The sequence below is a fragment of the Staurois parvus genome, unplaced genomic scaffold (genome assembly GCF_062004578.1).
Source record: "Staurois parvus isolate SC_StPar_1 unplaced genomic scaffold, SC_StPar_1.0 ptg000009l, whole genome shotgun sequence".
NCBI lineage: Eukaryota > Metazoa > Chordata > Amphibia > Anura > Ranidae > Staurois > Staurois parvus.
In genome coordinates this window covers 1,665,510-1,680,639 of record NW_028317805.1, presented here as the reverse complement: position 1 = coordinate 1,680,639, position 15,130 = coordinate 1,665,510, and the positions used below count along the sequence as shown (strand labels likewise).

The following is a 15,130-nucleotide window of genomic DNA, read 5'->3' as shown; positions in this document are numbered from 1 at the left end:
AATGGACACAGCTGATCAGCAGGTCCCAGCCATGAATCATTGGCAGGGAACTGCTAACAAAAACCCGCTGTGTGCAATCACAGTGGGAGTAAGTGGGCGGGAGCATGTGCATGCGTGCCTTTTACCTGGATGAGGCTAGCGATGTGCAGGTACATCACTGCATCTGTACAGGCCGCCCACCCACCCGCAGTACATTGCCATCCGAAAGTGGATAATGTAAACCAACAATGTGTATAAGGGGCCCCCCAAGGTATAAATCTGGTCTTGGATGGATCCACACTGAACACTCATATGAAAGGGCCTTAACATCACTTGATATACAGTTGATTTTATACAAGAGTTCTTTGTTACAAGAGAGTGTTCTTGGTACAAGTTAAGCACTGCATATTTATTTGTGCAAGTCCTACAACTGTGAGAAAGCAAAATACAAAGCACTCACCCCTTTCCCAGAGATATGAGAACCGGCTTCTCTAGGCCGATCAGCACATTAAACGCTGCATTCACATTCTGATAGGAAAAGTTTTCAGCTGCATCTCCAATCACAACACAGTTAGGCTCAGACATATCAATGGAGTCAAACTCCGGGAGCAGATCTGTGAGAAGGGAGGAAGTCACTGCTAAAGCACCCAAAGATGGACAGATGTGTGATATACAACACAGCTGATAAAATAAAGTGGTTTAAAGTTCATTTCTGCTTTTCTTCAGACCAATTCAGAGAACACCTACTTTGTATTTGTTATGTGTTCCCACTAACATAGCATAGCTTAAAAAAAAAAAAAAAGTTTAAAAATTGCAGTTTACCTTTTTGTAAATGCTTTATTTTGAACCCTCCAGCAAGGAAAATCCTAGGTAACTCTTCTTGTTTATGAGGGGGCTGGGCAGTTGTGTTAGTCATAATTAACCCTATCTGTACTGTGCAGGCAGATCTTCATGATCAATTATAACTCAGTTTGAACATCGTCTGTCCTAACAAAGGGTCAAAGGCTTGGAGGCTGGTCTTCATGCAATTGATGTTAATGCAGGCAGATTTGGGACAGGCTCACTCTAAGGGCTCTTTCACACAGATGGCCATGGGAGTGGTAAAAATAGGCAGCTGAGCTGAGGCTTTATCGACCCTCCACCCCTTCCTTTGGCCACCCACCCGAATTCTAACATTACAGCCTGACAGGGCTGTATACCTGCTGTGGTTGTGGCATTTTTAACTCGGGCTGCAGAGTTTGACAGACAGCACTGACTGTCAAACTCCCCCATTGAGATCAGTGGAGCCACACTGCAACCACAAGCCAAATGCTTGGCTCACAGTTGCAGCATCGTCTCAGAAAAAAAAAAGAACAGGAGTTAGGAGAAAGCAGCAGTGCCTTCCAAATGGCTGTGAGCCGTTGTGCTACTGCCCCATTAAAAGTGGATTGCTTTTCAGAGGGTGATAAGCACTGTGACTTAATTTTGATTAAAAAACTCAATAAGCTGGCATGCTGTGAGCATGGGAACATATAACAAACATGTAGTGGGGTTTTCCCAAGTACCAGAGGAAATATGCTTTAATAAAGCTGGAATTCAGCTCTACCTTGTCAAGAATGACCATCACAGACTTTCCTGAAGCTCTGTTCTCAGATTAAATTTGGATTGGTGAGGTAGAAAATTGTCTGCTAATCCTCCATTGCTCTACACTCACAGTGCAGAGATAAGCACACTTATAAAGATGGCCATACATGGCTCAAATTTTGGCAGATTTCTGTGAATCTATGCAGCCAATTGGGCTGAAAGAGAGAAATCTTTACGTGTATGGCCAGCTTAATAAAGGAGCACACATGTTGATGTTCCTGTTCAAAGTAAGACAAATACATTTGGAGGCCAGATCCTTAGTATCTAACATTTCATAGAGTGAATATACAGTAAGTAAATGTGTGTTTAGAAAGCTTGTTTGAGGACAGAGAAGTATATTACCATTATGGACCAGCAAATGTGGCCTCAGTCCCCGTTCTTGCGCTAGCCTTTTCGCTGCAGGGCCAGGAGCAGTAACCTCTTCTTCAGAAATGCTGAAGCCAAATCTCTGCAGTTTACAAACAAATTGACTCCGTGTGGCCTGCGACTCATTTGTGCAAAAGCGCAACTTCAGGCCAGCCTGCCGAATCCTAAAATTTAAGATGAAATGTCAAAAAAATGTGCTTATTAAAAAAAAAAATTAACATTTTAATAAACTTATTTATATTGTATAACTATCTGCATTTTGTAATGCCCTGGATTCAGCTTGGGGAATGGATAGACAGCCAAAGAGGCTTTACTGCTTTTCTAAATGCTGTCAATCTAACGCTGTGAACATACTTACAGGAGGGACAGCACTAAGATGACCAGTGTGCTGTTGTTCCTTCATTCTTCAATAAGCAGACTGAGCGTTAGGTTGTTGACCATGCTATACTGCTCAACTACAGTAGAGAAAAGCTGGCGCTCAAACCTGGCTAAAGCAGATTTCAAAACCTATGCCAAGGAAAACAATAATACATCAGTTTAAACTGTGCATTTAGTGGTTTGCCTCAAGATTGGCTTTTGGAAACAAACAGAGAAGGAAATGGGGACTGCCAATGCGGATACCCTCATAGAACACCAAAAGCACAAGATTTTTAACTGATCCTATGCTTGCTGACCTACCGGGTGTTCCCTTCAAACACCCAATCAAAATGAAAAGCTGAACTCCAGTCAGCTTAGAAAAAATTGTATATTGGTGTGCCCACTATAATATTGACCTATAAATCTCGAGAGGATACAACAGAAAGAATTACTTATCTTACTCCAGGGTCTCACAAGGTTCCTCCTCACCAGTTCCGTAGTGATAACCGGTCTAACAAAGCCACTTTTCTTTCATGGTTGCGTCCCCTGACTTGTCATCAGAGGTGCTGTTAGAAACCACGGGGCCCTATACAGCTGGCCTAACAGGGCCCCCCCCCCAAATAAACACAGTTTATTATTCCGCAGTTATGAATGAACACAGTGAGTGATCGGTGCCGATTACTTATTGTGTTCATTCAGGAAAGGAAGGGGTCGATAAATGTGACATATTTCCTGGACCCTTCCCCCACTCTCTATCTTGAAGGTGAAAAGGAGAGGAGGGAAACCAGCAACACTGCAGGAATGGTGATCAGTGTGGCGGGGAAGGGAGGGTGGTGCAATTACTGGAACCGATCCCCTGTATGGCCTCTGCTGGCCTGAGCCCCATACAGGAGGACTTGTGGTAACCCCCTTTAGCCACCACATGGTCCAAAAGGCCCCCTTTTTTTCCCTGCAATTAAGGGATTGGAAACATGAAAGGCAGAGAGGACAGAATGCACAAAGGGTTGCCATCTGGCCAGTAATGTACTGACCTGGCCAGTAAAAATGGGACATTGTGATCAATGTTATTAATAGGAAAGAGATCAAGAGTAAGAGCCAGTCATTTTTCTCAGAAAAGGTGTCAAACTTAACTACATGTGGCAGAAATTCGCCCACGCCATGTTATTGCCAAAAAATAAAGATTTGTTTTCAAATATATATTTGTATGATGATTTAAAACAGTAACAAAAAAAAAAAAAACCACACACACACACTATATTGCCAAAAGTATTAAGACACCCCTCCAAATCATTGGATTCAGGTGTTCCAATCACCTCCATGGCCACAGGTGTATAAAATCAAGCACCTAGGCATGCAGACTGCTTCTACAAACACTTGTGAAAGAATGGGTCGCTCTCAGGAGCTCAGTGGCTCCAAGTGTGGTCCCGTGATAGGTTGCCACCTGTGCAATAAGTCCATCCGTGAAATTTCCTTGCTACTAAATATTCCACGGTCAACTGTTAGTGGTACTATAACAAAGTGGAAGCAACTGGGAACAACAGCAACTCAGCCACAAAGTGGTAGGTCACATAAAATGACAGAGCGGGGTCAGTGCATGCTGAAGAGCACAGTGCGCAGAAGTCTCCAGCTGTCTGCAGAGTCAATAGCTAAAGACTTTGTGTGGCCTTCAGATTAGTACAACAACAGTGCATAGAGAGCTTCATGGAATGGGTTTCCATGTCCGAGCAACTGCATCCAAGCCTTACATCACCTAGTGCAATGCAAAGTGTCGGATGCAGTGGTGTAAAGCATGCTGCCACTGGACTCTAGAGCAGTGGAGACGTGTTCTCTGGAGAGACGAATCATGCTTCTCTGTTTGGCAATCCGATGGATGTGTCTGGGTTAGGCAGTTGCCTTGAGAATGGTACTTTCCTGACTGCATTGTGCCAAGTGTAAAGTTTGGTGGAGGGGGGATTATGGTGTGGGGTTGTTTTTCAGGGTTTGGGCTTGGCCCCTTAGTTCCAGTGAAGGGAACTCTAAAGGCGTCAGCATACCAAGACATTTTGAACAATTTCCAACTTTGTGGGAACAGTTTGGGGATGGCCCCTTCCTGTTCCATGACTGCGCACCAATGCACAAAGCAATGCCCATAAGGACATGGATGAGCCAGTTTGGGGTGGAGGAACGTGACTGGCCTGCACAGAGTCCTGACCTCAACCCGATAGAATACCTTTGGGATGAATTAGAGCGGAGACTGTGAGCCAGGCCTTCTCGTCCGACATCAGTGCCTGACCTCACAAATGTGCTTCTGGAAGAATGGTCAAACCTTCCCATAGACACCCTCCTAAACCTTGTGGACAGCCTTCCCAGAAGAGTTGAAGCTGTTATAGCTGCAAAGGAAGGGCCAACTCAATATTGAACCTTGCAGATAAAGGCAGGGGTCCCACTACTTTTGGCAATCTAATGTGTGAGTGTGTGTGTGTGTGTATATATATATATATATATATATATATATATATATATATATATATATATATATATATACACACAGTGGGGATCGAAAGTTTGGGCACCCCAGCTAAAAATTTGTATTAATGTGCATAAAGAAGCCAAGGAAAGATGGAAAAATCTCCAAAAGGCATCAAATTACAGATTAGACATTCTTATAATATGTCAACAAAAGTTAGATTTTATTTCCATCATTTACACTTTCAAAATAACAGAAAACAAAAAAATGGCGTCTGCAAAAGTTTGGGCACCCTGCAGAGTTAATATCTTGTACTGCCCCCTTTGGCAAGTATCACAGCTTGTAAACGCTTTTTGTAGCCAGCCAAGAGTCTTTCAATTCTTGTTTGAGGTATCTTTGCCCATTCTTCCTTACAAAAGTCTTCCAGTTCTTTGAGATTTCTGGGCTGTCTGTCACGCACTGCTCTTTTAAGGTCTATCCATAGATTTTCAATGATGTTGAGGTCAGGAGATTGTGAAGGCCATGGCAAAACCTTCAGTTTACGCCTCTAGATGTAATCCCCCGTGGATTTCGAGGTGTGTTTAGGGTCATTATCCATTTGTAGAAGCCATCCTCTCTTTAACTTCAGCTTTTTCACAGATGGCATCAAGTTACCATCCAAAATTTGCTGAAATTTTATTGAATCCATTTTTCCTTCTACTCGTGAGATGTTCCCTGTGCCACTGGCTGCAACACAACCCCAAAGCATGATTGATCCAACCCCATGCTTAACAGTTGGACAGAGGTTCTTTTGATTAAATTCTGTGCCCCTTCTTCTCCAAACGTACCTTTGCTCATTCCGGCCAAAAAGTTCAATTTTAACCTCATCGGTCCACAGAACTTGTTTCCAAAATGCATCAGGCTCGTCTATATGTTCATTTGCAAAGTTCAAACGATGATTTTTGTGGTGAGGACGTAGAAGAGGTTTTCTTCTGATGACTCTTCCATGAAGACCATATTTGTACAAGTATCTCTTTATAGTGGAATAGTGTACTACAACTCCAGTGTCTGCCAGATCTTTCTGGAGGGATCGTGCAGTCAAACGTGGGTTTTGAATTGTTTTTCTCACAATCCTGCGAGCTGTTCTGTCTGATATTTTTCTTGGTCTTCCAGATCTTGCTTTAACTTCCACTGTTCCTGATGACTGCCATTTCTTAATTACATTCCGAACAGAGGATATTGACATCTGAAAACGCTTTGCTATCTTCTTATAGCCTTCTCCAGCTTTGTGAGCGTCAACTATTTTCAGTTTCAGTTTTCTAGACAACGTCTTAGAAGAACCCATGGTGCTGATTGTTGGTGCAAGGTCAGATGAGTCTGGGCATTTAAAACCTTTGAGATTGACATCACCTGGTCTTCCCAGATGATGATTGAGAACAATCCATGACACTGGCAGGTCTCAGCTTGGCAAAGGGGGCAGTGCATGCTATTAACTCTGCAGGGTGCCCAAACTTTTGCAGACGCCATTTTTTTGTTTTCTGTTATGTTGAAAGTGTAAATGATGGAAATAAAATCTAACTTTTGTTGACATATTATAAGAATGTCTAATCTGTAATTTGATGCCTTTTGGAGATTTTTCCATCTTTCCTTGGCTTCTTTATGCACATTAATACAAATTTTTAGCTGGGGTGCCCAAACTTTCGATCCCCACTGTGTATATATATATATACACACACACAAGACAGAAGCAGTGTTTTTAAGTAATTTAGATAAAATAGCCTTTAGCTATTACACACGTTGAGAGGCTCTACCTTATTATATTAAAAGGTTTATTTATGTAAAGGAGTTCGATCACACCAACCCACAGGCGTTATGCTCCATATTAGGCCTGTGCTCTGGTGTTCAATGTAAAAGGCTGTGGAATGATTTGTTACAAGGCACGGTGTTATGTATTTTTTTTTTTTTAATGTATTGACTCTATGCACCACTAGGTTATGAGCCGTGCTGAGGCGACATGCAGTGCCCTATACACTGTGCTTCTTAAGACATGCTGCATTTTACGCAGCACACCGCAAGGCAGCGTTATGGTGTAGACAGGGCGCACAAAGGAGAACTGTCTTCTATGTGTCCTTTTGCTGAACCTGACAAGGGTTTGGTGTGATAAAACCCTTAGAGCTAGGTTTGAAGCAGGCCATCAGATATTTGTTTTCGGGATACAAAAGAGTTCCCAGGAATTGGGAAAAGTCCACACTTTGGGCAGAGTGGGAAATCACTGCACGGTGGCTCAGCACTTGTAGCAGGTTGGACTCCACATCCCGAGGTTAAATACAGCCCTGTGACTTGTATCTCCAGACATCAGACAGATGAAAATTATACATAGCACTTAATGTGTAATTGCCCTTCATAACATGAGCTTTTCTCTTTTAAATGAGGCCATTTGGATAAAGAGATAACGAGGTCCCAAAGTACGCCACTAATATGCCAGCGAAGCGTGGCGCACTTGGAGGGTAATGATGCAGGTGAGCAACGTAGATGAGGGACCAATTATACCTAATAAATGAGTATGCGACCTTCTCAGAACAGTGAGCAGCGGGTGTGACGAGGAGGATGAGACCCGAAACAACATCTGTTCTTCCATGTAACAGTAAAATTCTCAACAAGGGTCCTCCCACACTGACTGAACACAGGGAAAGGTACATCGTAAATGGGGCATAAATACAATATGGTCTGGACCATAACTGCAGCCTTGTAGAACTTCACAGACCATATTGTCTCAGGAATAATATACACATTTCACAAAACTAGATGTAGCAGCATTCAATTTATTTTGTTTGGCAAATTACAAAGTACGTTAAAGAGGACCTGTTGCTTTGATCATTCAGGGCACAGTGACAGGTTCTCTTGCTAGTCAAGTATCTACTTTAGATCAGCAACTAAAGAAGGATTTAAAAAGACAATCCCAGAACTTGCTTCTTTAAATACAAGTAAGTATAGATAGTTCCCAAGTTTCTATTCTGACAGGTTCCTTCAAAAAAAGACCTGAAGTCAGAAAGTGATGTGGAGCAGTCCACCACATGGTCCAAAAGGCCCCCTTTTTTCCCCTGCAATTAAGGGTTTGGAAACATGAAAGGCAGAGAGGACAGAATGCACAAAGGGTTGCCATCTGGCCAGTAATTTACTGACCTGGCCAGTAAAAATGGGACATTGTGATCAATGTTATTAATAGGAAAGAGATCAAGAGTAAGAGCCAGTCATTTTTCTCAGAAAAGGTGTCAAACTTAACTATGTGTGGCAGAAATCTGCCCACGCCATGGTATTGCCAAAAAAATAATAAAGATTTGTTTTCAAATATATATTTGTATGATGATTTAAAACAGTTTATTGACATGGATTATATATTTTTACTCTGTATCACAAAGGCTGTTTTTTTTTATTTTCTGACCAGCAACAGAGGACTAGAAGCATCCTCCTGCCATTGTTTCCCTGCAGACAGGCTGGGAAAGAGCTGGGTCATGTGACAGCTGTATAGCCATTAGGAAAAAGGTACTTAGATTTTTTTTTATTAAAATAATTACAGTGTCATTATCCACATACAGAAAGAGAAGGGGGGTCATGAGTATTGCTGCTAACAGCTCTTTCATTAGGTTCCACGACATCTCCATTTAACTTGTGGAACAGTTGGGATAGCTGATCTCTGAACCTTAGCCAAAGTTTTTTTGGATGCCCTAAATATAAATGTTTAAGCTGAGCTGCAGTACAACTATCAAGGTTTAGTAAGGCTTCTCAGGGATTTTTCTAAATACTTCTGCTCAAAACTATGTAGAAAAGTTGATAAACCCTGATCCAAAAACTCTACATTTTTGGACAGTCTCACCAAATATACAGGAGTGTCCCCGCAGTAGTACATCCCCAAAAGGAGTTGGGAGAAGCTTCTTCTATTACTGTAGCCATTCTATGGGGGACCAGGTTTGGGACATTCTGTTTTTCTTGGGTAGGCTTATCTTTTAATTGCCGATTTTATCCACGCTGTAGTCTTACACCAGAAATAAACATGGGAGAATTATTCAAACATACGCTTTTACCACCCAGGGCTCATACAAGTTTGGTCTGTCTACAAATCAGGACTTGCATCAAACCACCCACTTCCTCCATTCATAGAACCTGTACCACACCTTTGATTGATAAAAAGTGATCTATGAATGATAGATGCACAGATGAATGAAAAGTCCTCCTCCTCTATCCATTGAGTGCTTTTGTTTAATGAAAACTATAGCATAGCTCATATGAATGGAGGAGAGGGCAGAAAGGGTGGGCATAGTGCCTGTGACAGGCCCATCACGTGTATTAAAGTAGAATTCCAGGCTAAATCTAGTCTTAAAAAGCTCTCTCCCTCTTCTTAACACATATGCTGACTAACCTGTGTAAGAAAGGTGTATTTACAGTTCGGACCTACTTTCAGCCAGCTCTGGTCCGGTCATGTGATCCCGTGTCAGCCAAAGGCGGCTGCAATGGAGAGGACAGAGCGCTCAACAACAGCTAGCAACGTTTGGGAGCAGTGATATCACTCATAGGCTCCTATGGCCCATCCGTTGTTGATGCACCCTCCTCTCCCCTGCAGCTGCTTTGACCAGCCTTTCTCAACAAGGGTGCCCAGGCACCCTGGGGTGCCTTGAGGTTCCTTCAGGGGTGCCCTGGCAAAATGTCTAAAATTTGCCCAAAACTTGTCTAAAAGCCAGCGAGTGGAACAGGACTACCTTTTAGTTAAACAAAGCCACAGGTTTTCATTGTGCACCATTACGACCTTCTAGCCCAGGGGTGGGCAAACTTTTTGACTTGAGGGCCGCAATGGGTTCATATATTGGACCCGGGGGCCGGACCAAGAGTAGATGAATGATGTGTATGTGTCATCCATAGTAAGTATAGTAATATTCCCCCATAGTAAGCATAGTAATTAATCCCCCATATAGTAATTCATCCCCCATAGTATTTCATCCCCCATATAGTAATTCATCCCCCATATAGTAATTCATCCCCCATATAGTAATTCATCCCCCTATAGTAATTCATCCCCCATATAGTAATTCATCCCCCATATAGTAATTCATCCCCCATATAGTAATTCATTCCCCATATTAATTCATCCCCCATATTAAGTCCCCAAGTCCCCCCTGTGTCAATTCACTTACCTTTGCTCCGCGCGTTCCTCTCGCCGTGTTCCCGCGCCGTTCCAGTGTAGCATGAAAATCTGTCTCCTATGAGGATCTGTCCCCCTCGACGTATCTGCGCATGTGCCAGTTTCAGGCATTAGCAGCCGATCGGCGATCTCCGGCACATGCGCAGATACGTCGAGGGGGACAGATCCTCATAGGAGACAGATTTTCATGCTACACCGGTCTTCAGGGCGGACTGTGAGAGGAGCCTAGCGGCAGCCTAGCTCCGCGGGCCGGATTAAAAGGTCCGCCGGGCCGTATACAGCCCGCGGGCCGTAGTTTGCCCATTGCTGTTCTAGCAACTGGCGTCCTGAGAACCAATCACATCATCAGTTGATAAGGAGGATGTCAGCTGCCTGCACAGCATCCTAGTTTGACTTTCCCCTGCCCTTCTCCATCAGTGCTGGGGTCACATCAGTTCAGTGATGGAGAAAAACCGATGGAGAAGAGAAACACTGGAATACTAGTCAGTACCAGTGTGCAAAAGTGTATTTGCTTTGGAAGAAAAAATCACCTCTAATGTTGGGTGCCCTACATGTGTGGATGTTGCTGCGTTATATACAACTATTAGAATAGTTTTTCACATTTTAGAATGGGGTGCCCTTTTAAAATGATCGACAGTCTTGAGGTACCCCATTTTAGACTGGGGTGCCTCAAGACTGTCCACAATTTTAAAGGGTGCCTTGACTGAAAAAAGGTTGAGAAACACTGGCTTTGACTGACACAGTGGAGCCGGATCAAGTGACCAGGCTGGGCTGAAAATAGGTAAGTATATACATCTTACACAGGTTAGTCAGCATAGGTGTTAGGAGGGGAGAGAACATTTTTAAGACTAGGTTTAGCCCAGAATTTTACTTTAACCCCTGCAACACTAGAAGATTATGGCCAAGGGGCCTTTTTTAGGAAGGGGTGGCAGAAGACTTTGGATTTCAACTAGGAAAACCAGCACTAGCGCAAGGGATACTTCTCAGTAAATGTAAGTACCTTCCCTTGTATTGATTTTTAAAAAACATTTTTTTTACCTACACTTAGGCTTTAAATGGACAATACAAAAACAGAATGCATTATTTAAAAAAAAAAAAAAACCTGTTGGTAATACAGTAGTCCACACTATATATAAAATGAGTGATGTTGGTCCCTTTTGCCCAACACAATAAGCCTGACAGGTTATGCGGACTTCTTGCAAAAGCCCAACCAGATAGAAGCCATTCTGTAACCTACACTGATAAGACTTAATAAGCCAGAAACAGCTGTATACACGTCAGCTAACTGACTCTACAGTATATAGTAGGCCATATCTTTGCCATGAACCAGCTTTTCTGGGTTTCTTTGGGGCCCCTCATGCTTAGCTCTGTTAGTTATAAGGTCACATTTCTGTAAGTCAGTGAGTCCAGTAATGTCTCCTATGCTCCTTCCCGCTCATCTTGGAGAGGAGTGTTTGAATGGCAGGAGGTTAATGTGATCCCAATTCCAGCAAACAATCAGCTCTTCTGATCTTTTATGACTTCCACAAAACATCTGTGTTGATAAAACAATTAGCTGTGGATATGCTCGTGTGCTGTTTAATCATTAATTGGCTGCTGATAGGAATCTGAATTGTGATGGAGGCATCTGCTAGCTCATTAAAGAGACACAAAAGCCTAATCAGCAACATTTACTTTTATTGGAGCAGTAAAAAGTGGGATGTTTGAGGACCACTCAACAAAAGTAAACAAAATAAAATGTGCTATTATTTCCTGCTATATTATTTTATTTTCCTCCTATATTACAAGTTACAATTGTCATCAAGGTAACTTTTTTTTTATCATTCACTATGCCAATGTATACATTCTTCGGGTCAGCTCCTGCATTAAACTGTGATCTCAGCTTAGACTGGCCATAGACAGTAGGGGGTTTATTTACTAAAGCTGGAGAGTCCAAAATCAGACTCCCTTCTGCATAGAAACCAATCAGCTTCCAGGTTTCATTGCCAAAGCTTCATTGAACAAGTTGAGGTTAGAAGCTGATTGGTTTCTATGCAGAAGGGAGTCTGATTTTGGACTCTCCAGCTTTAGTAAATAAACCCCTAGATGACCGCTGGATCATGATCTGAAATATTTTTCTTCTTTTTTTTTTTTTTAACAAGTTCTTAAAGCTAAACTCCCAGTATGATCTTTATTGCAAACTAAAACTGGCCATACATTATACAATTTTCTTGAGATTTTTGGTTTAGATTTACCAAAAACCATATAATATGAGGTCAAACCTAACAACACTTTCAATTGTATCCAATTAGGCAGGCTCTTGCACTACATAGTTGAAGGTAAATCTAAAGGAAATTGAGCAGAAATTGGGCAAAAATTGGACAGAAAATTTTATAGTGTACAGCCAGCCTTAGGCTCAGTGTTCACCTTTTTAGCAAAAATAATAAATGCACATTTTTTTGTAGGTAAAAAAAACCCCTGAATCTATTCTTTTTGGTTGCAGAAGCCTGGAAACCATTGCACTAGAGATCAGTCGATTGCTAGTGCCATGCAGCTCTGTCAGTATATCTGCTTACCGATACAGAATGTATGAGCAAGAAGATATACTGACAGGAAACGTTACTGAACTACTATGGTGTATTGAGAACTACAAGCCGACAGCTGCTAAGGCCATCGGGACTTGTAGTTTCTCATTCACAGAGGACTGTGAATGAGTGACAAGGCCAAAACGGACAGAACCCTGCACGGCCCCCGCTAGCTGTCAAAGTTGGTGAGCAGGGGGAGCAGTGGCTGGTGCATTCATACCATGTTACACCCTGAATATGGATGTAACATGTTATGAAAGGTGAACTTTAAAAATAAAGCTCATAGCAGCTACTTATGAGCATTTTTGTTATGTCCCTAGAAGCAAATAGGTGTTTTCCTATGTGTCCATGCACACTATCGTAGTCTAGAAGTGTTTTTGAAGTTTCAGCTTCTAGTAGCAAATAAAAAAATGCTTTTTTTGCGTTTTTGGGAGCGATTTTCTGGCAGAAAAACAAAATGCCAAACACTCCTAAATGCTATTAACCGCTACTAAGAGGTGGTTTCCAGCGGGGTTTTTTTTCTTCATTGCGGCAGCCACCTATTTCCTGAACAACCAAGCTGGTTGTCAAGGAGTGGGCCAGCTAGCCGGCCACCAGGTCCTTAACAACAGATGTTCAGCGGTGGTGGTCATCGTAATTGACCCTGGATTTACTTTGGGGGGCATTGTTTTTGTTTTGTTTTTCTAAATAAAGGACTTGTCAAAAACTGTGTTTTTGTTTATGTTTTTTTTGGTGAATGAGTAGGTGTACAATGTACTAAATACTCATTCACATAGGAGGGGGCCGGGATCTGGGGGCCCCCTTCTTAAAAGAAGCTTCCAGATTCTGATAAGCCCCCTGCCCACAGACCCCCACAATCACCGTGCAGGGTTATGGGGAAGATGCCCTTGTCCCCATCAACATGGAGACAGTGTGCTTTGGGGGGAAGCCCCCCACCCCCCCATGTTGACGGCATGTGGCCTGGTATGGTTCTGGAGGGTGCTGCAAGGCTGCATGCTTGCATAAGGGTCTGGTATGGATTTTGGGGGGACCCCATGCCATTTCTTTTTCATTTTGGCATGGGGTTCCCCTAAAAAAACCATACCAGACCCAAAAAGCCTGATGTGAATTGGGGGGGGGGACCCCCACACTATTTTTTTAAATAAAATTTTAATTGCTGGCAATTATTTTGTTTACATTCAGCTTCAGCTGATGGGTCATTGGTTGTTAAGGATGCAAGTGGCCGGCTGGCTTGCCTCCCACTCCTTAACAACCAGTTATACACTGCTTAACATCGGAACAAAAAACAAAAATTCGGGATAAAAATGCTCATATGAGTGTTTTTTTATCCAGCATTTTTTTTTCACTTCCTAGTGTGCATGGAGCCTTAGATTGGTTCAGCTTGGCAAGTAAGTATGCACATCTCATACTTGGTGAGGCTTTCAAGGAAGCTGACAATCACTGTAGTAGTTGATACTACTATAGGCACAGCCATGATCTTCTGGGTCCCACTCAGATTCTAAAACACTACTTGACACTACTACAGGGACAGCCACGATCTTCTTTGTCCCACTCAGATTCTAAAACACTACTTGACACTGCTACAGGGACAGCCACGATCTTCTGGGTCCCACTCCGATTCTATGTGAGCTGCTTCACCTCTGCACATTGACCACAGTGGCTTGCTTGCTCGGCACTGCTGTCAGTCATAGAACACCTTGTATTTTTCCCAGTGAACACAAGACTTTCTCTGTCTTGTCCAATCAGAAAGATGCCTTGTATTCACTGAAAAAAAAAATAGAAAGTGTCCTGTGAATAGCAGCAGTTCCAAGCAAGTGACCCCTTGCTGCCAGCAAACAGTTGGGCAACTGCTTGGCAAAGGACATTAAATATTGCAGCTATCACTTTAGTAGTGCCACCTACTACAGTGATTGTTGTCTTTCCCAGTGGTCCCTCAGGTATGAGATATGCATACTTACATTGGTCCAAGCTAGATAAGAATACAATAAAGATCATACCTGGAGTTATAATTATATTCCAAAGTTTGCCTATTGTGATTTTAACGAGCCGCTGAAAATTTCAAACACAGCTGGTAAAAAAGATTGCCTTGATGTGGTATGTCACAGTTCCCTGATTTACATATATGTCCTGCAACTCTCACTCCTGGCACTACTACCTCCTTGCAGGGCAAAGCTGTGAGATGTACCCTCCTGCACAGCCCTCTCATGTGGGTACTTACGTTTTCTGAATCTAAATATTGGCTTTCAGTACATGTTATACATGTTTCAACTATGAAAAGGTATTGATCATTTACTAGCCCATAACCTTAACACAACTGCTAAACCTTTCCAAAAGTAAGACTGAGCTTTACATATGCAGGGCAAAGCAGCAGGTTCACTTTATAGTGGAGCCATTAGTAGCTTTTACTCCCCTTCACTCCCTGGACGCTATATCCAGCCACTAGGAACAAAGAGAGGAAGCCCCGTATCCCTTAAACTGGTTCTAAAGGCAGAAGAATTTTTTACCTTAATTTATTCTATGCATTTAGGTAAAGAACCTTCTGGGTGCAGCTCCGCCCCTAGCCCCCCCCATACTTACCTGAGTCCCATCTTGATCCACAGATATGCATGAAAGCCGCAGCTC

The 15,130-nt window shown here is 42.6% G+C and overlaps 1 protein-coding gene across 1 annotated transcript in view; it reads right to left on the bottom strand.

Moving 5' to 3' along the window:
* Window positions 1-15,130, bottom strand: part of LHPP (phospholysine phosphohistidine inorganic pyrophosphate phosphatase) — a 45,611-nt gene that overhangs the window by 16,992 nt on the left and 13,489 nt on the right. Inside the window, exons 2-3 of the mRNA XM_089669042.1 lie at window positions 1,945-2,132; window positions 440-593 (exon numbers count right to left, since the gene is read on the bottom strand). Coding sequence (XP_089525168.1) covers window positions 440-593; window positions 1,945-2,132 — 342 coding nt within the window. The remainder of the gene's footprint in view (window positions 1-439; window positions 594-1,944; window positions 2,133-15,130) is intronic.